This window comes from Neopelma chrysocephalum, unplaced genomic scaffold (genome assembly GCF_003984885.1).
Source record: "Neopelma chrysocephalum unplaced genomic scaffold, ASM398488v2 Primary Assembly neopelma1_81, whole genome shotgun sequence".
Taxonomy (NCBI): domain Eukaryota; kingdom Metazoa; phylum Chordata; class Aves; order Passeriformes; family Pipridae; genus Neopelma; species Neopelma chrysocephalum.
This window is the reverse complement of record NW_020897743.1, coordinates 1,158,775-1,184,489: the sequence shown is the minus strand read 5'-3', so window position 1 is coordinate 1,184,489 and position 25,715 is coordinate 1,158,775. Positions and strand designations below refer to the sequence as shown.

At 40.6% G+C, this 25,715-nt stretch overlaps 1 protein-coding gene across 5 annotated transcripts in view; it reads right to left on the bottom strand.

The window, feature by feature from the left end:
- Positions 1-320: 320 nt before the first annotated feature.
- The window catches only part of DACH2 (dachshund family transcription factor 2), a 249,301-nt gene continuing 223,906 nt past the window's right edge, over positions 321-25,715 (bottom strand). For 3 of the 5 annotated variants that reach the window (XM_027690399.1, XM_027690401.1, XM_027690402.1), the window contains exons 8-12: positions 16,486-16,631; positions 15,819-15,966; positions 13,025-13,168; positions 9,633-9,698; positions 321-1,212 (exon numbers count right to left, since the gene is read on the bottom strand). In XM_027690399.1, the coding sequence (XP_027546200.1) occupies positions 1,175-1,212; positions 9,633-9,698; positions 13,025-13,168; positions 15,819-15,966; positions 16,486-16,631 (542 nt within the window). In that variant the 3' untranslated portion in view covers positions 321-1,174. Of the gene's footprint in view, positions 1,213-9,627; positions 9,699-13,024; positions 13,169-15,818; positions 15,967-16,485; positions 16,632-25,715 lie in introns of all 5 variants that reach the window. The other 2 variants (XM_027690400.1, XM_027690403.1) reach the window with 2 other exon arrangements.

Sequence of the window (25,715 nt, the reverse complement as noted above, 5' to 3'; positions counted from 1 at the left end):
GGGTATGTGCGTGTAAACATGGAGTTTTTAAGTAAATAAGCATTGTGCCTTTGACCCAGGACTGAAAGTAAAGAGGGAACAGGTGATCACTTAATTCCACCTGACTTAAATCACCTTTCAGTCCCATGTTTTGAGAAGGGAATGTTTCAGTTGCAAAGTTCAGAATTTGGAACATACAATAATTAGGAAAATGTTTAATACCAACCCACCCTCTTTATTAAGTCATTTCTTCAAGTATTTTTAATAGTGCAAAATACTGGTTTGCATTAGTACAGTTACTATGGGAATTCACAGTCCAAAAAAAAAAAAATCTTAAAAGATTTCCAAAGTCAAACAAAAAACTTTTTAATACTGTATTTTTAGCAAGAACATTTTTAACAAAGAATGTGTACTTTAACTTAATATGGTACAACAGAGAAACCATACTTAAAAGTTTCCATTATCTAACACTCTACTGCATATTCATTTTTCCATCTTAAAAGACCAAAAGCCAAGCTGAACTGAGCATTAAAAAAAAAAGCATCAATTATAATCCTCATATTACGTCAGCTATTAGGGTTTAGCTCACACTTTTGAATTGGTCATCTAATGAAAGGACAATTTTTACATCGTTCTTTTAAAAAATGTACACACATTTCTTTTTAAAACGTAATATATATCGAGTATCTGCTTCAGTAAACAAAGCTTAATTTATAAACACAGTCGAAACAGCTCCATGTTGAACAGTTTCAGTGATAAACTGGACTTGTTTGATGTACAGCCAGTGCAGGACCGGTGTGGCTTAAAATCATTGTGCCTTTGCTATCCAGTAAATAGCCACCTCCTAAGGAAAAAAAAAAAAGTTCTTTTTGGGATGGGCTGGGGAGGGGGAATAATTCCTGTATGTGCTTAAAAATACTAAAACTCCTTTCTATCTCCGGGGACCTAAAAATGATCTGTTGTAACAGGCTTGGTTTGGTATGGTAAGCTTGTAAAAAGTCTCAGGATGTCTTAATACGGCAGTTTTTCAATGCAGCAACAGTAAATTGCTTGGAATTGTCCTTCAAGTTTCATGCTACAAATCCTGTTCCTCACACAGTACTGAAGGCATCAAAGGTTGGAAGGGACATTTCTCAGGAACTATATAGTCTTCAGATAGTGGTCATTATACATTTTTCAACAGTAGGTGGTTCCTTCAGTACATGATGGTCGGTTTGATGTATGTTCTGTTTTCTGGAGGGGAAAAAAAATGACACAGTTAAAACATTTTATAATTAACTGACACTTTGGTGGCTTCCTCACTTTTTTGTGGACCTCTTTTTAGTTCAAGCCAGATGATCAGATCTATAAATGATATAAACTCTCCATCATGTGAGCATGTTTTATACAAGAAAAGGAGGCACTGGGTGACAAAACCCAGCCAAGCCCTCAAGAGATGAATGTTTGGCAGAGAAATGAGCTGCCTCAGGGCACTGGTCACCTCCCAACTCAGGTGCAGGTGTGGGTACTGAGCTGGGCCCAGGATCCACCAGCCCTGCTTTTCATGGTGTTTTCCAAGTCAGCAGCTGCCGACTGCAGGCTCTAAATACCTTGATTTGGATTTTCTTCCTTTATGGCTTTTGCTTTTAACTGAACACTCATTTTCCTCCTTTTTTCCAGAAGGCAGCCCGTGTTGGATTGCCTTCCTCCCTAGGACAGACCGAGTAACATGGCACCAGCTTCACAACAGACCCTTATCACATGCACAGAACCTGCCAGGGAACAGGGTGTTAAACCAAAACTGCAGTGCTTTAAGAAAATGTAAATCAAGATCTGTTCTTAGAAAACTGTTCTTTCATTCACAAACCACCACGTTTCGTTTAAAATTCTATTTCTTTATTTAGAGAATGAAGTAGAAAAACACTTATTTCCTTCATAAATATATTTCTACTTATATTACCTATCAACTGTGATTTTTCACATTAAGCAACTTTAAGCCCAGAGAAAAAAATAAATATTGAAATGCCCACAGAAACTGATGCTAACAAGAATCCATATTCCTGTTCATTATACAATGAATCATGAATCCACCCAGCTAAATCTGCAAGTACTGATCTGGAAGATGATAGCAAAATGATAATATGGAGAAGCATTTTGTATAATGTTGACATCTCTCCCATTACTGTTTTACATATGCCAATACTGAACACTCCTAAGGATCGAGGAAGTATTGACCTGCTAACTGACACTGATCCTCGGAGCAATCTCCAAGTTTGCCACATTTCAATTTCAAAATGCATTTCAGCTATAATATGAGTGATTTATCATTTAGCAGTAGCTGTCAAAGTAACCTCCTAGATAAAACAAAAACATCTGGAACCATAAACAGAGGAGAGCAGTAGCTGAATTTTAATCCAAATCCGACATGTTCACTTCATTAGGAACAGGAAACAGCTAATTAGTAATTGAATGTTTTGTGGTTTTAAGGAGGCTCAGACTCTCCAAACCAAGATGATTTAATATGTCTTTTGGACGTAAGCACAAATAAAGATCGGAAGAGCCAGGGACATAACAGCTCCAGAGGAACGTTTGGGAGCATGGGAACCTCCAAAGAAGTGACTCAAATTAGTTTCAAGCCTTTGGCTGATGAAAATTATTGTCTTAAACTTAGTGGGGGAAATACTGAAGCCTGGGGAGGGGGTGAGCAGAAATGCAAGTTTTGGATACTGTGGGGTTTGGTTTTAATTTCTCTCCTTGTGATCATTAAGAAGCTGCACTTGACACCTTCCCAGTGCAGGCTGTTCTTGATATTTTTATTATATTTTAAAAAATATTTTTCTAGCTAAGGTAAGAGGTGGACACTGAGGGTACTGAGTGCTGAAGGACTGACTAAACTTCAGAACAGGTTTCCATATTTCCTTCCAATTCCCTTTATTCCTCTAGGAAAGTTCAAAGGAGGTATCTGGAATACCTGTAAGAGAGAAAGTAAATGCCACAGCTCAAGCCCAGTGCAGCCACCCAGGGGATGTCATTGATCAGTGAACAGAAAGTGCACAGTTAAATATTTCCTTTTTTACAATGCTCTCAATTATTCTCCAGAAATTAAAACACTTTTTTGTTGCTGTGCAATAAACTGAACTCCATGGCATTAACCACGTCACACAGCAACCACCTCTGAGGAATTAACGTGTTGGGAGCAGCTGTGCCCCCACTTACACAGGAAAGACAATGTGATGTTGTCAAATTAATCTTTTCTGGAGAATATTCACCATCTCCTCAGTGCAGCTGACTGCAAGCTACAGACCATTTTATAGCATTTTACTGTATTATATAGCAAAGATTTGAATAAATCTGTGTGCAATAAATGTATTCTTTTATAAGGTTTATCCCTTAATCAAATATTCATTTATGTGGGCTTCTTTCTATTAAAAACCGAAATTATACAAAGGTGAGCAAAAGCGTAGATTTACAGTAGTTTAAAGCCTAATCTCATTCTCTAGGGGTAATACTGACAATATAAAAACTGTATAAATGATATTCCCTAACACTAAATATGCTTATGAGCCCCCTGTGCATGTTACACTGCTTTACAGCCTACAGAGCAGTGCATGACTGGCTTAATAAGCAAGACATTTAGAAGGGATTTTTTTTCCCCTTCACGATGTGTAAGACAAGTAAAGATCTCAGAGTTCCTTGGTGAGCCAAAGCCTGTGTTAATAATTACTGGAATTTTCCCTCAGGATGGCGTTCTCTTCCCTGAGTTGTTAGTCCAGGGTACATTCAGCTCTTGCACTCTTTTTAGCCACAATATCATCGTTCAAGGCTTTAATGTGTGTATAACAGAGAAATCCAAAGGCAATAATCATCATCTGCATATTTATTCACGTTTATTTTGTTTTCTTTTTTCAGCCTATTCAACATCTCCTAATTTTCTGAATCCTTTTTGAGGCTCTGGTTGTAAGATCTCTGTTTTAAGTTGAGAATTCGGCTGTATTTCCATAAAACTACTTTAAAATCAAAACTGTGTACCCTCCCAGTGTGCCCTGGCAATGCTGGTGTGCAAACCCAGTCCAGGCTGGGGAGCAATGCACCACAGCTACACCCTGGGATTGCCAGGGAACTGTGGCACACTGTAAACTGGTGAAGGGAGGAAATTTGGGATCTGTTTTGTAATGAGAAAACCAGGATAAATTTGTTGTATCAGTAACTGTAAATTACACATGCAGATTATAAAATACACCCCAGCACTACAGGTTGTAGAGACGAAATAATAAACTGGAAATGTCACTTCGCCAACTGAGCTGGAGGAGGAGCTGGGAGAGCAGCTGGAAAACAGGGCAGGTGGAGCTGGGACCTGGCAGTTTCTGTAGCCAGAGAAGGGGAGAAGGCAGCCCTGTGCCAGACTCTGCACTCTCAGAGCCCTTGCACAACTCCTGCTGGAGGGGCTGGATCACCACAAGCATCCTACAGGACAGGAGTTGATCTCTCCACCCTTGCCAGGCTGTGTGAACAGCACCTCAGTTAGATCAGAGCCAAACCCAGCCCTGGATGCAGCAACACATGGGAAATAACAATAAATTAACTTGCAAAGCGGGGGCTAATTAGTTTGAACCAGTCCCTCATTTTGCAGAAAGAAAAAGAAAAAATGAGAGAACAGTTTGGTTCTACTGTGGATCACAGCCCTCAGAAAACTCTCTTTCCCTAACCCTCTCAGCAGACAGGAGTGCTGCCTGCCTGGAAGGAGGCTGCATCCAGGCCTCTGCTAGTGGGTAAGGGCCACAGCAATTACAAAACACAGCAAAGGATCCCTTCACTACCACGATAAAAAAAAGACCTGGCATGCAGCCAGCTCTCATGGATTTGGGCTGGTCACTCAGCTGAATGACAACAGGAAAACCGACTTCTTTGCCTGCTTATTGGTTGTCCAGTAAAACTTCTCCCTTCCTTTTATCTGCAAGTATTGTCCAAACTGAGCATCAAAAAGTAACACACGTTGAGCAGGGCATGGCTTCCTCCAGACCCATGGAAAACCTGGATAATAAATGGTGCTTCTGCAGCACTACTAACCAAGGTTGGTTTGCTTTCTTTTAACACCTCACACTTTCCTATGGCCTCCTTCCACCCCTGCTGATGTGCACTCTGATGGCCAGTGCTGCCTGGACATCTCCTCCCTACAGGCAGGAGACCCTTGCCTGACCCTCCAGTGCAGTTCACTCACAGACCTGCTGGTTTAGGCTTTCTTCCTCACTTATTTTGTGCTTGGGACTACCCTGTCAAATATTTCCACATAAATGTTAATAGAGCTGAAAACACTTGTACTAAAACCAGGATTTCCAGTAAGTAACAACAGCCAAGGACAAGTTCCCCGAGCACAGACCATGCAGATCCTGGATTGCCACAGTCAGTTTGAGCAGACAGGGAGGTAACACAGTGGTTAGTGGTTCCTGCTTAGGAAATATTCAAGCCTACAGACACTGAATTACTGAATAAACATTTCAGCCCTTTTTAAGGACAGACAGGTCCAGACCTTCACGCTCAGTGGTCTCCTGGGGAAACCTTTACCCACCTTCTGTCTCACGTAAATCACAAAATCTCAGCGCCCTCCCTCATGTATTTGTGTGTACAGGCTTACACAGAGAGAGACACCCCGAAAAACACTGTGTGCCAAAAGGAGAAACAGCACTGAGACTAAAATGACTTAGCCAGGGCAGGAACCTCACGGTTCCTCACTGAACAGGGCCCTGTTCTTGGGGAGCAGAAGAGCAGCTCTCAGCCACACTGGCTGCTGTGTGCACGGGTATCACACTCTGGAAGCTGCATAGGAACTTGAGAAGAGTTCTTCTAGAAACACTGCACAAGGTAACTGCTAAGGGTTTAATAACACAGAGCATCCAGAGCAGGACATGCACCAGGGACAGAGCCCAGCTTGGGCAGGAGGAAGAAGAAAAGGCCCAAGACTCAAACAAAGAAGGCTGGATTTAGAAACTGACTGGTTAGATCAGAATATTGAAAAAATATGGCCCAGTTTTCTTCATTATAAAACCCCAAATAAGTTCCAAAAATCCAAATATAAAAAGTTACTCACTTTTTAGTAACTGAGAGGTTTTATGCCAAATCTCTGCCAGATTATTTCACAAACAAAAGCAGCAGCAGCACCTGCCCTGGGTCATCTCCTGTTGCAGGTACAGTGAACCATGTTCTCACCTCACCTGCCTGCCTGTGCTGCTGCCTCCTTCTTGAAATGCAGAGGATTTTATTTTTTTGTAAATTGTTATCATCAAGTATTACAGTAACATCTAATTTTTAAGATTTTAAGCTAACATTGCTCTGCTGATTGTTCCAATATCCCCTAACAATGAAATATCGTAACACAAAAGTTAACTAAGGTATAAACATGCAAAAGGAGAAGTCTCCCTGCGATCATAAAATGATGTTATTTTCTGTTCAGCAGTTCATGTTACTGCTGTTCATGCTAATTAATTAAAGGAGCTGTTGCTGTAATGTGCAAACAGGGAATCTGAGAAACTGAGAGGGCTTTTAGGTCTCGGAGTGAAGTTAAGTCAATCTGGGCGCGGGCAATCAAATGTAATGAAATCACTTGTCAGTGCTAAGCTTGCAAAAACTGTGAAGTTTGACTAGGGAGTAAAAGGATTATAATTAGATTTCCAATAGGATAATAACTAAATGGCAGAAAGCAGTAAAGAGAAAATATTACTTTGTTAGCTAATGGTGCTGCTGTTCGGTTTTAGTTTTTATCAGCACACTTGTAGTTGTGCTAATTTAATTTGCTTTTATCAGCAAAAATGCACTACTCGAATGGTACTTGAATGTCATTTGCAAAAATCATTGATCTGAAGGTGCACTTAATGACACCCAGTATGTTTATTTTATGTGAAAGGGAGACTGGTTGATAAAATGCTTGATGCACTATCGTGCTGGCCCACGAGTGAGCGATGCAAGGGGAGCAGGAGGGTGTCTGTGTGCTCATCACCCGCTCCTATTCTGCAGGAGTTTCATGACCACTGCAACTATTGCTGTTCTCTTCTGTCAGCTAAAAACCTCCCAGATCAAGTTCTGAACTAGAAGATTCAGTATATTCAGGATGGAGGTATTAAACCGTAAAGTACAGAAAAGTTTCAAGTCTCATCTGTGTGAAATTTCCGTTCAATTAATATACAAAGCAGAGAGAAAATGAGTCAACTAAATGGAAAAGATTTATAATGCAGATCAGAAATGCAGTACATGAACAGCTTGTGTTAATAAAATCATTTTAAGAAATGAGCATAAAATATGATATGACTTAATCACTGTGAAAGGTGGCTGTGCAGTAGTTCTGTAATTTTCCTTTAAACCGTCTTAAGGAGATACTGGCAGTGGAACTAATTGAATTTCAAAGGAAAGGCACCGTGTGAATGATAGATTTCTGTCCAGCAGAGCTATTGACAACAGAAAAAGAAAGGTCTGCATTGATGCTAAAGCCTTTTTCTGTGCAATAGAGAGAGATTTTGGAAGCTTGGAAACAGCTTTGTATTAGGGACATGTGTTTTGACCCTTCCTCCTCCCAGGGCCCAAAAAACAAAGGTGGCAAATGACGGGGCAAGGAGGGAGTGTGCTCGAATTGTTAAAGCTGGCAGTGCAATCGTAGCTGTCAGGAACACAAATGGGAATCAAAGGGAAAGAGAATAAAAAGTTATTACAGTATCAGCATTAAAAAAAAAAAATGAAAGAGATGGTGCTACAGGACAGAAACACTTTGAAATCTAAACAAGCTCTACCGAGAGCTCTTCAGAAACCTTTTTATCAGCTGAGATGTGTAGTGACCAACTGGCTCAGCAGCTCCCACATTTCCATATGAGCAGAGAGGTCAGACCACTGGAGTTGCCAGTCCCTGTGGTGGGAAAGGAAGGGAAGGGAGGCTTTGCTGTGGAGGGACATGGGACAGGGCTGCAGTTCCCACTGCACAGGTCATGCACTGAGCCCACAGACACTGAACACTGTGGATACACAGCTGTCCCTCTGGCCAGGCTTTTAACCTGAACAAACACTTCATGAGCCAAAGCCTGTTACAGCTAAAGAATGATGTTGTTGGGATCAGATTAAAAGAAAAGGGGAAAAAAAAATCCCCTTAAACAACCTGAAATAAAAATGGTAAAATCACAACATTTTCCTGTGTATTAATAAACTACTAAAGGTAATATAAGAGAGTTCTCTTAATTCCTTTAAGTAAATGGTTGTTGGAATTGGCTATGCATCACTTTCCTCACAGTATTTGTAATCATTTTTGATGTGAAAACACATTTGAGCCAAGTGTAATTTTTTTTCTTCAACTGAAAACTGAAATTACCTTTCTTTTCTTTACAAGAGTCTGCCCAGATGTACCTTTGACTCTCAGAATTGTTTTGGAAGAGCACTGAGCACTCATTCCAGCAGGTATCATGAACAGAGCAGAAACAGGAACATTTTGCCTGTCAAATTTAAACACATGTGTCCCAACTGCTTATCCAACATTTAGACTATTTCTGGCAGCAGCAATTTTCCAATTGCAAAATTTAGAGCACAACTCTAATCATCTGTGTACATATATATATACACACACATATGTTATATGTATATATAGGCATTACACTAAAGCTGTGATTCTCCTTCTCTGTAATACAGAGCATATGAATCTCAAATCACAAAAAAGAGACAACAGTAAAAATATTTGAAAGCTTTCCTGTGTGGATGACAGATGGACGACAGATGCACACCAGAGGTATGTGAAGTCAAGCCTTCACCAGTTGAGAAATGCTTAAGTGAGGTCTGTGTCTGTAACTGCACTGCAGCCCTTCTTCTGTCTGCACAGAAGGGACTGTCTTTAGTTACCTCAGCACGGTATTTTTGCACATTACCATTACATGGTAGAAAGGGTGGAATTGCTCTTAGAACAAGCAGATATATTGAAAGAGGCAGCAGCCAGCACAGAACTGAATGGTCTGGAAAGAATATGGCACAGCACTGAAGGGAGAAAAAGGCTGGTTTTACAGAAAAGCAACTCTACAAACTGGACTTTCTCCAAAGTTACAGAATTTCAGTAATTGCTCAGATTAAATTTTATCACAGGTGACTGTGTGGCTCAAACAGGCTTCCAATGGTACTGGGAATATCCCTTAGGACTTTATAGCTCAGCTCCCCCAAAGGATGATGACACAACTCCTTACACCATGACACATTTATTACTCTTTGGGAAGCACTCAGACGGTGCATGTTGGTGCTGAACAGTGAGGAAAAAGGAGCACTGGTTAACTTAGAATGTGAACATGGCTTTCTTTCTTCATCTGCACTTCATATATTTTTTGAAAACACCTGTGATCTTGATAGGTTGGTAAGGATGACAGGTAAAGTATTTTAAAAAGACATATCAAATATAACCCCCCTTTTGAACTAAGAGCATATATATCTGATAGATAAATATGAGGTTCTCACACCTGTACTTAAACAAAGTTGATTTCTGGTCTTGTTAAGTACTGATCTTCCACAGTTTTCTATATCAAACAGGAAAGCAAACTGAAGTTGTATAATTCACATTTATCTTACAGCAGAAAAACAGATTAAAAAACTATTCTGCAACACATTTAATTTTTACTGTGGCTCACAAAAACCAGGTAGGTGAAGGACTGTGGTACATACTGCACCTTGCATTGCTGCACTGTCATGTTGGGTTCCGTTGTGTTCTATTTCCATATCTGGGATTCCAGCATCTGAAAGATGTGAGACTGAAGATTAATGCATTCCCCTTTGCCCCTCTCTCATGCATCTTTAGAAAAATATTTATAGCAAACTAGGGTGATCTCTAAGTTACAAGGTCTTGCATAAAACATTTGGTCCTCATAGAATTTTCAGTAGTAAATTGTTTCCAAAATGTGCAAACATTGCTGGTCTCACAGTGAATTATTTTTAATGTGCTTCACATTTGTCTGACGATCAGATAATAACCAACACGTGGTATTAATATGTCTGTAAAAGCCTCTTGGAGAATGAGGGCATCTGACATATGAAAAATAGAAGTCAAAATTAAACTGCTTAATATTAAAATACATTGACTCTCCTATACAGCCAAATACCTTCAAATTAAAGAATTTAAGAATACAGCCAGTGCCAGGCAACAGTTTTGTGTATATGTGTGTATCAGTTTGTGTGAGTGCACGTTACAGATAAGGGCTGTGCAAATTGCATTTAAAGCCTCAGCTCAGGCTGTGTAAGCACGTGTTACCACCCAAACCAAAACCACATCTGTCATACTGTGTGAAATATTCCCTGATTTCTAAGAAGAGCGTTCCAAAGAGGACTGTGACCTTTCCTCCAAGTTGAGAAGGAGTCTCCTAACGATACTCACTTTGGAACTACTTAATTTCATATTGATAATACTTCTGTCTGCACAGTCCTGGGGGGGGGGGCGGGGGCTCCAACACCCCAGGGTGTTAGGATAACAGATGCCATTATCCACCTTGTGCCAACAAGGATTAGCATGAAGGGTATGTGATTTGAATCCACGGCACCTCGAATCCTGGAGAAACATCTGCTTCCCTTATAATACAGCACTTAGAAATCACAGCAAGGAAAAACCCACACCTGAAAGGGAACTGTGTGTACAGTTTGGGAGGTTTTCTGTGCAAAAGCCTGTCCTGGGCTTTCTCAAATAGAGAATAACTGCACTGTTGCTTTTGCAGATCCCTTTAGTTGGAGCGTCAGTATCTGTCACAGGTGACATTTTGCTGGTCACCCCACAGTACCAGAGCTCTGTGTCAAGCAGAGTCCTTACAAAGTCCTTACACAGGAGGGTAATATCTTAATAATATATGAGTAAATGAAGTATAGGTCATGTATGCATACATAGCTATATAAAAATATATGATTAAAAAGTAATATTTTCACATATATACAATTTTTTCTTATAAAATTGCAAGTGACTGCTATTCCATAGGGTTTCCCTTACTCAGATTCCTGTTTTGAAGGAAAGTCCAGGGCACTGATCTATCAGTCTGAAAAGGTTCTTTCTTTTCAAACCCTTCAGAGTTCATGTTGTATATACAAAAAATGACAAAGTCATCTGTAACTAATAACAGCATCTGTTAAATGAGACAGACCGTCAGAGTTAAATCAAAAATACTCAGAATAGCCCTTCACATTTTGTTGTCATAAAATTGTACCTGCAATTAAATTGTGGATTAAGATGCTAATGAGCTACCTGATTTGCATGTGCAATCAGATTAGCATGTAAATATCAGCCTCTTGCAGGCACTAACACATATATGACTACCTGAGTGTGCCTGCAAATCAAACTGTTACAGCCAGGCCCACACCAGCAGATGTAAAGGTGTGTTAATCACACTGATGGCACGTTGGCATCCCTGGATTTGTGGCTCCAGAACTGCTGGGTGCTCCTGACTGGTGTGTGAGCAGCAGGTGCTTCCCTGCAGTGGCCCATCTTCGCGAATGAAGATTTGGGGAAAGGTCTTTTACCTTTCCAGCCTGCGCAATGGATTTTTTAGGTGAGACACAGCCTGCGCTGAACTGAGCCCACCCTTTAATCCTAAGGTTCATCTGCCGGGGCCAAGCAAGCTTGGACAATGGCAGTGAGGTCCTCAGGACGTAGGTTTGTTTAGAGTGTCCTTCTCATAGATGGATGGCCTCACAGGGCTAACGGGTTCCATCTGCCCGGGAGGGACTGGGAATTGAACTTGGGTTGCAGCGGTGAGAGTCCCGCATGCTAACCACTAGGCCACCAGGAGTCCCTGCAGTGGCACAACCTGGGTGAATGACCTTACAGCACATCAGGATTTTGGCTGTTTTCTGACATTCATCTCAAGGTGCTGGCTCTGACTGTGGATCCAATGTGGGCATTTGTCTGATCCAGAGGAGGAAAAGGTTTCTGCTGGCTCTGTCCACCCACTCTGCCCTGGGTCCCTGTCCCCCATCGTGGTGCGACTGCGGCTGTAAATCCACACCTGGATCAGCCCCGGGCACTGTCAGGGCTCCAGGAACACCAGCCAGGCCCTGCTCACAGGGATGTGCTGGGCTGGAAACCCCAGCAGATGAGGATGGCTCTGAAAGATCCTGCTCTCCTACTGAGTTTCTGTCTCTTGGGTGCTCCAGATAAATCACAGCTCGCAGTCCACCACAGAGTGAGGTGCCAGCTCACAGAGACAGCCTTGCCCTGACTCTAAAGAACAGTGTGGGCAGCCCTCACAGCTGAGAACCCCACACAAACTACAGTCAGCATTGTCACTCAGCAGTCTGGGCAGTTTTTGGTTGCAGGCTCTAGCAGTGCCCAAAGCAGGCAGCACAAATTAACAGACAGACCACAGGACACACAAACACAGCAGAGCCTGAACATCCCTCTGATTCCTGAGCCTCTGCAGAGACTTCAGGGTAGGGATGCACAGACTAAACCTTAGATACAGAACCTGAAATTAATTAACACTTAACTAGGTTCAGTCTTAAAGATTCAAAGCAAAGCTCTAAACTTTGGCCAGAACCATCTTAAGCAGGAGAGGCAAATCCTCCCAGTATTCAGAACATAATCACTGTGTAGGAGATGAACTGATTTGCTTTTGTCTCAAAAGAATATTTGGGAAGTATTCAAAACCCAGTCAGCTCTGAAAGCTGATACATATTTAACAAACTTAATAGGTCCTGAGGCTGAGCAAACTTCAGCCAAATGGCTTTTAAAATGAAGCTCAGCAGTTCTAAAAATGAATCTGCTGGGAGAGAAGAGTTCAGAGAACCTTATAGGAACCAAATTTCACATTGTCTTAGCTGGCACTGTAACAGATTTCTCTGTAATATATTCAGCATTTCTTGTCATCTCTGTGTAAACTGCTCTGTCTGTTTCTCTACTTGCAGACTTAATAATTTTTTTAATTCATGACCCAGAGCACATGGCCTGAAATAGATTTTTTATTATTTCAGGAAAGAATTGTGAGTTTTCATTCTGGAATTTGCTCTGTGCATCATCTTATTTTTTTTCCTCCACTCAATTAAACATCATTTTAAGCTGACTGTGAAAGGCCAACTAAGACATTACCATTTAACATCCTGAGACCGTCACCTGATGTGGCCTGTTTAAGCGCCTGTTCCACTTGTTCTCTCCTCTTAGATTCAAATTCCAAAGCTTCTTGCAATTTTCTCTTTGCCTTCTTTTCTTTCTTCAAGCGTTTCTGAATTGTTGCTGAAATGTAAACACATTGTAAGAAAGGCTGTTAAGGCACAATTAATAGATGACGGAGACAGTAAAAAATCTGTTTATGTTCAATATTCAAAGGCCCAGTTCTAGCTCGAGACACTGACACTCCTCATGGATGGAGGAAGTCTCATGAATGTGTCAAATATTCAGTTTTAGGTATATCTTCTAACACTAAAAGGAAATGGAATTTATTTCTGTAGGTGAACTGTCTGTGTGCAGTGGAAGAGAATCGGAATCTGAGAATACTGAGGGTGCACAGAGTGAAATCCCAGGGAATAAAGTGGTAATTTTGGGGGTAAAAATGGAGCAGCAGTTGGGTTAATTTTGAAGCAGAATAACTGAAATACCAAGAACCTCCGCCCAAGATAGAAGTCAGGTTAAGGCCACTGACAAGCTGAGTTAGGTGGGTAAATATGAAAGATCAGATGCACAGAGAAGGGGGGTGTCAACTCATCTTCTCTCTTTTACCCATGGAAAGCAGAACCAGTGCCTTGACAAAGACCATCCTCAGGCCCCTGGTAGTGCCATGGGAGACTTGGCAGAAAACAGTATTCCTGACTAATCTCAGTCTTAAAGCCAACTATAAAGCTAAAACCATAACTAGAAAATTGTACAGTATTAATTGTAGCCAGATGATCAATATCTGCATTGGGAACTGCTGACATTGGCTATGATTGTATTCCCTCACCTATATAAACTCAAGCAATAAAATGCACCTTTTAAGCCTTTTCCTTTTCAAACTCTGAATCTTAATCACATATTTAACCTTTTTTTTTTTTTCTCCAGTCCCAGGTTACCAGTACTGCCAACAGCCCCCCTTCCTGTGCTCCCGTGGCTGACGGACTGTCCTTACTGTCTTTATTAACCTGTCTTTATTGGTTTCTTATACTTGTTTTTTCTTGCACCACTGCTGCATGCACACTCTCTTGTGTCTCTTCTCTGCATGACCTGCACCTCCCTTCCCTGGTAGGATCTCTACAGGCCCATCACCACACTTCTGCTGAGTCTATCCTGTGTTCAGGAAATACTCTCCTCCTGGGAGCACCCCATGTTCCAGGAGTCTGTGGTCAGGTGGCACGTCGGACTGGCACAAGGAAGATGAGCTGGACCAGAAGGCTGATGCCCACCTATGTTCTCAGAACTAGGAGAACATTTTTAACAAGGTCTGGAAGGGGTCAAAGACCACTGAATTCTTACTGACTTTTACAGAGCTTTCTGGATTTGTGAATGCTCTAGGAAAAATTAAAGGATACCATCGCACGAGAAATCTCTGAGGGACTGAATAAATGACGAATGGCTGAATGTGATCCATAGAACCTAACTTTGGAAAATTGGCCAGCCCATGTGAAAAAGCCTATCTCTGACATATATTCTGTAACAATAAAGATGTGAACGTGGCGATGACCTGAATGACAAATAATTCTGATGATATTGATTATTGGTGAAATTCTCTTTCAAGTCAGAAGCCAACAAAGCCTGTGAATGCCTTAAGGTTTTTGGTGACTTAAATGTGACTCAGGACATGCAAGTGTGCTGTCCTAAGTTTTGGTTTACAGAAACACACAGTGCCATCCACACTTACACTGGGGTGATGCAACATTTCTGGACACCCACTGCAATTTAAAACTTTCAACAGTATTTTCTGACCCATCACTACTCAACTGGGAAGTGCCCTTTGGTGTCTCTAAGCGAGACCTGGGCTGCAGACAGCTCTGTTCCACACGCCTCATTTCCATTCAAAAGGCACAGGAAGATAGGACTTGGCACCTACATTTTTAGTCTTATCTAGTTTTATCTTTCTGATTTCATGGATATAATCTAGAAGTAGCTCTTGGCACATGAAGTGCTGTTCCCTTCCTTCAGATGCAGATCTGAATTTTAAAAAGAATACTGCCTTCTTTTCAACAGCACAGCGAGAAATTCAGATTTATCAATTTAATTGCCTATTATTATCAAAAGCTTCCAAACAGTCATGGTTTTGTCTTAGAAGGCCCCATTTGGGGTGTGCTATTGTACCTCACTCTCCTGATGGCAAAAAAAATTACCTAGGGTTATTTGCTTCAGCTCTCATACTTGGGCAGACAATTTCTAATAGTTCTGTCTATTTTACTGCACTGAAGTTCTCTACATGACAAACTGACTAGCACTGAAACTGCAGAAATGTGGGCTAAGGAAGTAAGTAGTAACGTGATGAAAAAAATCACCTAAAAACCCAAATTACAGCCGTATCTTCCTCACAGTAAGACTGATTCTCAGTGCTTGGAGGATAATAGCAGAAACCAAAAGAAATAAGGGATGTCAAATGAAGAAATCAGGTTGGGAATGCCTGGGCAGAGTGATACTAATATACCTGAAAGCCATGGAACTGCTTCAGTTTTACTCCTCAGAACCCACCAAAACTCTCTGCAGCCACTTGCCCTCCAGGAAATAATCCTTCAGCCACTGTTCTGTCTGCTCACAGGAAAGGGTGCTTCATTCTGGCTTTATTAAATTTAAATCTTTCATTACCAGTGCTAGTCCACTGCTGCAGTGCTGGAGTGTGTCAGTTAACTCCAAGTCCTCGACAGCTCCGGCTGGAAATGCCAAAGGGTTACACATTTAATAGATACCTAAACTCCATTTTTCATTCACTCACCTCTGCTTTGCAGCTCAGCTGTGAGTTGCCTTTCCAAGCTCTCTCGTAGTTCTCGCTCTCTACAAAGCTCCATCTTTAACTCTTTCTTTTCCTGCTGTATCTGCTTTTCCTGGACTCTGGCATTGTCCACAGCCACTTTGAGTAAGCCCTAAAACACACACAAACACAAGCTCTGAAAACACAATGTTGTTGCAGCGGTGACAAAGTTCATCCATTTGTTTCTTTTACATCCTCTAGGAAAACAGAAAAATTACAAGCAGGAACCCACAGACTTGGAGCACAACTGGGCATTTGAAGCAGGTAAAACATGAGGAATTTTGTGGCATGGAATCATTTGGTTTAAGTTTGGCTACTTCATCCTGCTGCTGTGGTTTGTTACAAACACAGTGCCATGCCAGTGCTGACCTTGTTCAGCTGCAGGGGGAATACAATAGAGGAATAATGAGACTGGTGAATTTTAATATGACTATTATTGCCAATTATGAAGTCAAATAGACAATGTATGAAACCTTTCACAATCAGTCAGGGAGTGGAAATCTAAGCATTATGTGAAATAGAAGAAATGAGAATTGCAGATACAAAATAGTTCCTAAAACTTTTTTAAGAGAGAAAAAGAAACACATGTTATCTATCACGACACAGGCAGGCCCTGTACAGAATAATTTACCTGAATGTTGGTTAATAGTGTTTCTACTGATGAAAGACCATCAGCAAAAAGAAATGGTGCCGGAAATCCAGGAGGCAAGGCCTGTCCAGCCAGTTGGACTTTATCTAAGGTTGGTTTCATTATTGGAATGGCAATTTGGACCTCTTCTGTAAAGATAGGTTTAAAAGCAACATCAGAAAGCATTGGAAATACAGGTGAATGTAATTACTAGAAACTAGCATTCTCTTTACCTGGAAGTAAATACAAGTGCATTAGGAAATCGAAGACTGTTTCAGCCTTTGGGCAGCTGGGATTGTTGCCAAGGTAAGTTTGCAAAATAATACAGAACAATAATCAATATACTGAGACTGTAACACAGCTGTAATAGAGTACAGACTATTATATCTCAAATTCTACAGAATTATACTACAGAATTATAACTGTATTACGCAGTTCATTAAACCTGAATGACCTTTATTCATTCTATCACATTTGCCACTCTGCGATGTGCTTTTCTTGTTGCTATAACCTTGGCAAAATTCTAATCAAGGAATGTATCACATCTCTTTACTCCTTTACCTTTACCCTTCCCATGCCCAGCAGTAAATAATCTCCACTGGGTCATCCATCCCCTCCCGCTCTGTGGTGTCAGTACAGTGTCAGCGTGGGTTCCTGAACAGGTACCTGGCTGCTGTCAGCCTTCCTAGTCTCTGGCAGCAGCCAAAAATGCCTTGCTGAGTTCTTTCCAAGGCAGGTAGAGAGAGAGCTGGGTGGTGGTAGTGTCACAGGAGTGGCTCCTACTCTCACTACACAGAACCGGTGTATCTCTTACAGAGTGTAAAACCAGGACCTGGCAGCTTCTCCTTCACCCCTTGTTTCAAATACATCGTGTTGGTATAGATCAAGCTGTGCTCAGACAGTAGAAATGTGTATCCAGAAAGAAACAGCAACATCAGTAATTATTTTTCAAAAATCCTCTAAATTTGGGGAAGAATCAGTACCATCACCTATGAACTCGCATCCCTGTGAGTACTTCTTCCCCCGTATTCATTTTAAACATAGAGTTAATTGCTGAAAACTACAAAACTGACAACTAGCAGTCCCTAAAGCCAAACTCGGTATGTTTCTTTCACCCTGAAATATAAAAGAATATTTCTGTGTAATATTCCATGAAAATCCAGTCTCTATATATTATGATCCTGCACTTGTAGAAATCACGATGAATATCTCCTCAGCAACTGCCTTTTAGTAAAGCTTGTGCCTACTGCACTGACCATGAGTTCACGATGCCAGTGCTTGCTCAGGGCAGCTGCACACCAGCCCTGATAGTTTCGTCTGTCAAGTGTTTTGGTCATATTATTAAAGGCCAGATTTGCAATTAGACCATATCATATGCAAAAGGTCTCCTTCTCCCACCCCTCTTATTTAAGGGAAAAACAACTGAGAAAGAATCTGACAACAATGAATTAACCCAAGGTGTCTCCTCAGCAGCACATTTCCTCTTGTAACACACTCCAGGAGCTTCCATCAAGCAGCACTTTTTGCTGTGTGTCTAAAACACCCACCTGATAACAAACCAGGAGCATTAGTAGTTTTCAAGTATTCTTTGAAATCTCTGTTTAGGGAGTATTTGGTTTTTGCTGTGTGAGTTCATTAAACAGAACATCTTCATAATGATTCTTCAGGACTAATAACAAAAGCCAGTAACCTCTACACATCCTCAGAGCAAACATCTTAGATGTAATTTAAATGATCCATTTAAAAAATCCCAACTCCGGTAACATGCTCAGACCACGGAGTTTGTGCTGATTCAGACACACCATTTCTCATATTTAAATATATCAGTGGCAGAGTCTTTAAAATAAACTGATTAGTTGTCGCATATGATGCAGCACAGAAATAACAGCTAAGCCATGGAGTCACAAAAAACTAAACAGAAGTGGCATTTGAAAAAGAAGGTAATACATGAAGTATGCATAAAAAAACAGGAGCTGCCTTAACACCTCTAGAAATCTCTACTATTTGGAGATGAAAGTAATAACATTAAATTGGCCGAAAGGAAAATTACTATTGACTGTGAAGACAGGTTGCATGGTCTATGGTTTGTAATGCTACTGTACAGCAGATTGAAGTTTCAAAATAGTATTACTCTTCTTTAAAGAGATAGACACAGCTAAATTAGGTGCTGCTTGCTGCAGTGAGGATCAAATGCAAAAAGAATCATATTTCATCAGACCTAGTCAACACCAGGAAAATAAATAGAAATATAAGAGGTATGCAGGCAATGATTCATTTTGATAATCTGGCCCAAGAGAGACACATAGAGACAGCACACAGATCTAAGCTTCTACCAAAAGACAAATAGGACACAGAGGGTGGGAATTGGGATGACAGTGTAGCAGAGGTCACATCGATTTTCAGCAGCAGTTTTCACACAGATGAGATAACCCTGGACTCTATTTGGCCCATTGTTCATATCCTACCTGTCCCAGAAGCAATAAATTTCCAAGTCCCAGAAAAAGGGCAGTAAAGAAGAAGGATTCTACTTATGACTTCTTATGATTAAGTTTTTGTGCTAACCAAACATGCTTTGCAGACCAAGGTCACATTGCATGTTAAAGTCTGTAATAGCTGAGACTAGAAGCAGCATATTATGTTTTAGCGTATATGGGTGGAAACTGTCAAACCATTCATCATTTTTTTTTTCTGATTGAAATCACACTCTGCAAAGATGAATGATAAATGCATTAGAAATCTATTTCAATCTTGTAATAGGTCTTCACATCTGAACGGTGTCTACATCTCGCCCATACTCTGAATAAGTGCACAGTTAGGCAGGAATTTATTAGCTAGACTTGAGGAATCATAATTGGTAAAGCAATTAAAAATGGCATGTGCTGGAAGCATTTCTTGGGGATTGTATCAAATGCATCTCTTTAATGGAGAAAAAACAACGTTGATTTAAGGATTTTAATTTTAAACACCACTAAAAATATAAATGCTAAAAGCTGCACTCACACGCAGAATACAATAGAATAAGCAAGAAATAAAGCCAAGACAGCTACAGCCTGATCAAGGACACAAACAACCTTTCTGATTATTGAGGCAAAGTGGGAACTACTTTTATCGAGCCTGTTTGTTAAACCTGCCATGCTTTATAAAAGCATTCAGGAATCCATTTAGAGTGCAGCCTTTTTATTTTAATTTCTAGCTGACATCCAGATGAATAGACGAAAGCAAGAATTATATTGCAGAGCAGAGAAATACACAGTGAACACTAACAGTGAGTGGAACATCATCCCGGGAAAGCACACAGAAATCTGCCAGCAAGTTTCTTGTTCTTAATTCAATATGCTGAAGTATTTCATCTTCTGTCTTCTGCCTAAGTTGCAGAAACAGGGATTGGCAAATGAAGCATCAGCCCAGGGACTGAACACAGCACTGAGAACAGGAGGAACACGAATCGCTCCCTCCCAACAGGGCATGGCCCAAACCAACAGGCACTTTTATTTGCCAGCTGGTTCATTTTCTTTCACAAGGCATGTTTTTAAACCCATCAGTCACATACCTGAGACACTCAACATGTCACGTCCCTCTCAAAACAAGGTAGAAATATTAAAGGTGCAATTTACACCAGTTAGATCACTGAGTTATTTCTTCACATACACTTCAGAACTTTATCTACCTGGACCTGTATAAGCATTATTCACCTCAAACAGCTCACAGGATATAACTCATGCATTAAATACATATGTGGCATATGGAGAAGACAGAAACAATTTATACAAAATTTACAGTTATTAATCTATTAGTTACTAACCAAGACATTTGATCTGAGCCTTCAGCCAGGGTTAAGAAGATGTTTTTGGACATAGATGGCAGCTGGGTTACTCCTTTTCCCTGGCTGTGGCATAAAATTTAGAAATCTAGGGACGGAAATGCTTTATTGCAATTATAATTCTTTGAGCTTCATACCTGAGTGATGGGGATTACATTTAATGCTCCATAGTTACAGAACAGCCTGGATACTCTAATGGACCTCTTTGACTTTTAATAAAATAAGGCAGAGGATCTGCAACATCAGCTGAGTTGTCTGTGTGACTCATCTCTGAAAGGTACATATTTGAAAAAGCATTATTTGCCCAAATATCTTACAGAATCATCCAAACTGACATATCTATAGCGGCAAGAGGTCCCTTGACTTCCAGATGTACATTTACTTCACATCAACAGTGATAGGCAGCAGTGTCCAAAGACAGGTATTTTGACAGAATTAGGGCCCAAATTCTAATTTTTTTCTGCAAAAGGCAGTTTTCCATAAAAGTGAGACTTCTTATTTTGATTTTAACCCTTGGCAATGTCTACATTCTTAACTACAAACTAGTATATATTTTTCTTTTACAGCAAGGTCAGTACGAAACCCAGTAATCTAAAGCACTTTTTATTTCAAATATTTTGTATTTCTAAGTCTGCAAGGACAGGATTATCTGTCTTCCAAGTCTTAATAACTCTGAAAATCCTCCATAACCCTCTGCCTGCCTTTTTCTCCCTTACTCATTCCTTCTCTGCCAGGTGCCGAGACTCCTGATCATCAGTGAGAAAAGAGATACCTCCTCTGAGCCTGGCACCAATCAGACTTTGAAATTTACTGCTTTAACCTTGTGATTCAAGTGCCAAACTTAAAGTCACTGCTGTTTTTCTCAATTACAGTCCCCGATGATGAGGGTCAATGAATGCAATTGAGGAGTAGCTGATTAATCCAGTCACCAGCTTTAAGTCAGACTTCATTTTCAAGTGACTGATACAACTCGATAGCACACAAGCATTATTCACTGCTGAGCTTTGCCATAAAAAAACTTCACTTTAAGAACAGTATCTAATCATTATATATACATTTCCTATACACTGCCAGGCTGCCTTAAAATCTGTAGAAACTCTCACAAAACAGTAACATCAGCTATGCTCTGCTTCATGGAATCCATGTCCAAGCAGCTTCTCATCTATGTGCTCCAAAATCATTGATTTTGTCCTGAACAAAAAGTGTTTAATAAAACTTTTTCACTGTTTTCAACACAGTGGAAAAATGCAGAGTCATACAATTATTGAGGCTGGAAAAGACCTTTAATATCAAGTACAATTGTTCCCCCAGCACTGCCAAGGCCACCACTAACCCATGTCCCCAAATGCTACATCCACAGGGCTTTTAAAAAGGGATGGGGACTCCACCACTGCCCTGGGCAGCTGTGCCAGGGCTGGACAGCCCTTTCCATTAAGAAATTTTCCTAATACCTAATCTAAACCTCCCCTGGCACAACTTGAGGCCGTTTCCTCTCATCCTGTCCCTTGTTCCCTGGGAGCAGAGCCGTTCCCCCCCCAGCTCCCCCCTCCTGTCAGGGAGTTGCAGAGCCAGAAGGTCCCCCCTGAGCCTCCTTTTCTCCAGGCTGAGCCCTCCCAGCTCCCTCAGCTGCTCCTGGTGCTCCAGACCCTTCCCCAGCTCTGTTCCCTTCCCTGGACACGCTCCAGCCCCTCAATGTCTCTCTTGTCTGAGGGTCCCAGAAGTGCCCCCAGCACTGGAGGTGCCCCAGCAGAGCCAGCACAGGGACGGGCACGGGGCCTGTGGCCACACTATTCCTGATCCAATCCAGGTGCCAGAGGCTTTTCCATAGACCTGCTCTCAGGAATGATGAGGGAGAGTTCTCCTGAAGGACGTCATAAAGCAGGTACTTGGCGTTTGAAGAGGAGAAGGGGGCAAAAAGCAGAGAAATGAGAATTTCACTAAAAAAGGCTGAAATTACGGTTTACAAATTGCCTTTATCTGCGCACTCTTTATCAAGAGGTGCATAATTATACAGCTTTGACATTTTCATCAGTGTACTCTCATTAATAACAGAAAATTGTATCTATTTATAACTTCAACATATTTACAATATACTCTGATGTTCACGTGGCACTGGCAGTAAAAACACCTGAAAATATTTTATTAATTTAAGCCTTAAAAACAAGGACCTGAGTTAGAAGAGATACTTGGTTTGCAATAACAAAAAATGAAATTAAGAAGTACAGCAATTCACTGGCTTGACATGAGAAATGAAGTGTTTCTCTGCACATAACTTCATCCTAAAGTTGTACAGATTAAGAAAAACAAATACAACTGATGTCACCTGGTTAAATTCTGTTCATTAAGGAGAAGTGCTTCCATTAAGGCTCCTAATAAATATATAAAGAGCCTTCAAAATGCTATATTTTATATTCATAACAATTACTTGCAGTTTGTCTATGTTGTTATTATTATTATTATCATTATTCCTGCTTTCTCCTATGAGCTGCTCCTCAGACAGGTTTTGGTATTCTGGATTCCAAAATATTTGAAGTTGTTCTGTGCTTTAAATTGCTTCTTATCTATGGAGAAGCTTAAATACTATTGATCTGCATTTTCCATATGGCAATTTAAAGTAACTAGTTATGTTCAGCCAGTAATAGTACCTTGTCATTCCTCACCACAACAAGGACTATTTCTACTGACAATGGAGTGAAGTGAAAATGTGAACTTTTCAATAAAAGGTTAGTAATCAAATTATTGTGGTGTGGAAGAAAAGAGGAAAATAAAAGAAAATAAGCAAAATCCTCCTCATTGTCATTATCAGGAGCTTATAAATTTTTCTCAGCTAACTCTCCTATTGATATTCACAAAGGTTTTTTTCATGGTGATTTTTAAGCATCACTGTAGTCTGACTATTCTTCTACTGAGATTTTAAAGTGTCAGATGAGGATGGGTAGGAGGAACTTGCCAACAAAAAAAAAAAAGATTCTTCAATTTTCTTGGCGGATTCAGCTTTTCCCTATTAATGTTGAGATTATTTCTTCAACTATTTTGTTGCAAATATTTATGACTCCATATGGAACAACAGATGTTGAAGAGAAGGGATAGCAGAAAAGACTTCATTTTCAGCAATTACCCTGCTACTTGTTGTCATACTGTAGGTGTTCTTAGTGCATCTATTTTACACACCACCCTGTCCTTTCACACACTGCAAAAATGTCAGTTTGGATAATTAATGTAATAACTGTAGTCCAAATCATTTCCACAATATTCATTTATGAAAAAAAAATATAAATAGGATAACAGGAGGAAGAAATCAAGAAGGCAGGGGGAAGAGAGGAAGTGCTTTAGCAGTTCTTCTGGAATAACTGGTGAGGAATCAGTTTGCAAAGCTGCATTAGGTCCTTAATAAAAAACCTTTCTCTTTGGGACAGATTCCAGTGACTGCCACCAAGAAGAGAAATCATACACGAAACAGAAAAACAAAGCTATCCAAGAAGCAGTGTAATCCTGTAGGATTATACACAGTCAACACCATACAGAGATGACAGGGATGTACTGATTTATGCCAGCATAGTAATTATGACACGACACTTACACAACATATGCTAATATAGTCATTATGACAAGATACTTAACCTCTTAATATATTTTAAAATAGTATCAAACTAGTATCAGTATTATTCCTGTTAAGCTCCATTTCTTAAAGTACATGAATAACCAGCAGTTAAGCCTCCAAATATTTGAAGCAGGAGGAATACTCCATTTCTTGGATATTCCTGGATAATTATTCTTGCTTTATTAAGGTTTATTTTACAGCTGTGTAAAATAGGTTATAAAGGACAATTCTGCTATTATGTCCTCCCCTGCTCAGGCTTAATAAATATTATATTCCACACCATCCATTAAAGCCAAGCAGTGGAGAAAATAGAAGTGGTAGTAATCTCCTCCACAGATGTAAAATACCTTTAATAAAATAAGGGTGTATAACAGTCAAGAACAAATTACTGAGGTCTGCTTTAATAAAATAGTACCCTTAAAGCAGTATTACTCTTAAGGCTCTGACATTCCCACTGGTGATGCAGTGTATCCTTTCAAAGCAGTGCAGCTTGTTAAAATGGCAAGATATCTTTTTGCAATAGAGTGTTTGTGTCCAGGCAGATACAAGGTTTGTATAGAATGCATCCAGGGAGCCATAAAACTGGTGGGAAACATATTTCTCCGTGGTATTTTAGTACTTCGAAAAATTCAATCACTGGGAAAAAATGTTTTGCTGTAAACATCTGAAGAGCATTATAAAAGCAATGGCTTCCCACAGCACCTGCTTAAATAATTTTAAGAGGGAGTGAGTATGTCTTTGCTCGTCTTCTAAAACTTGTAGAAAGCTTCTCCTATTAATTTCCCTGGTGCTGTCAGGCCAGGGCACTTTTAATCAGCAATAATTATGAGTGCAATTGGGGGATGTTCACGGGTAGGATTTTTTGCACTGTAGAAATAAGACAACTTTCAAAACTGATCGTTAGGAGAAATATGATTAACGGGAAAATATACCCAGAGAGATGATCACCTGAGGAGTCTCCCTCTGAATGAATTAGGAATTCTTCAGATGTCAATAAAGAAGGACTCTGCTTATATATCCCAGAATTCAGTTCACTTACACGTTGATTTTATAAACCCTGATTATCAAGAAGCATCAGAAATCCATCCCTTTTTAATTCACCTGTTTTCCACAGGTGAGGAGCAGCTCTGTGCTGCAGCTGTGACCAGTACAATTCCTGACAGCCCTCTTGTGGACCTCCCCAGAAATCTTTAGCCTTGCCCCAGCTCCAGAGCTCTCCCACCCGCACAGAGCACATCCCTGGTCCCACCTGTGTGCCCAGCACTTCCCAGTGCCACCAGTTAGATCGTGCCAGTACCTCCTGCAGGTACCACAGGGTACAGAGCTGAACCCTAACACAACCAAGCCTCTCCTGGGCTAAGAAACAGCCAGAATTTGGCTTATCCCTGCCCTCCTCTCCTCATCAACTAAGAGGGCAAGCAACAGCCTCTGTGACAGAAATGCTGCCCTGGCGCATCGATATTACCCCGCGGTGACAGAGGGATCAGCCTCACATACATCAGCGTTCCAGCAGCTCTCCGTGTGGAGCAGCATGTCCATGGCAACGTAGCACAACTCTTCGCCACCAAATAATTACATGATGCTCTGGGGAAAGACAAGTTTTCCTAGCACAGAGCCAATCTATCAACAGGGAAACCTCTCCTGACCCAAATGGCAGCTGCGATCGGGGTATAAATGGAAGCTAACCACCAAGTACTCCACATCCACTACTTTGCAGCCTAATAACTGTGAAGTCTACTGCTGTCACTTGTCCTGAGCGCTTTAAAAAGATCAAATACTGGGGAAAGGAAAGCAAGAGGAAAACTTCGTGCA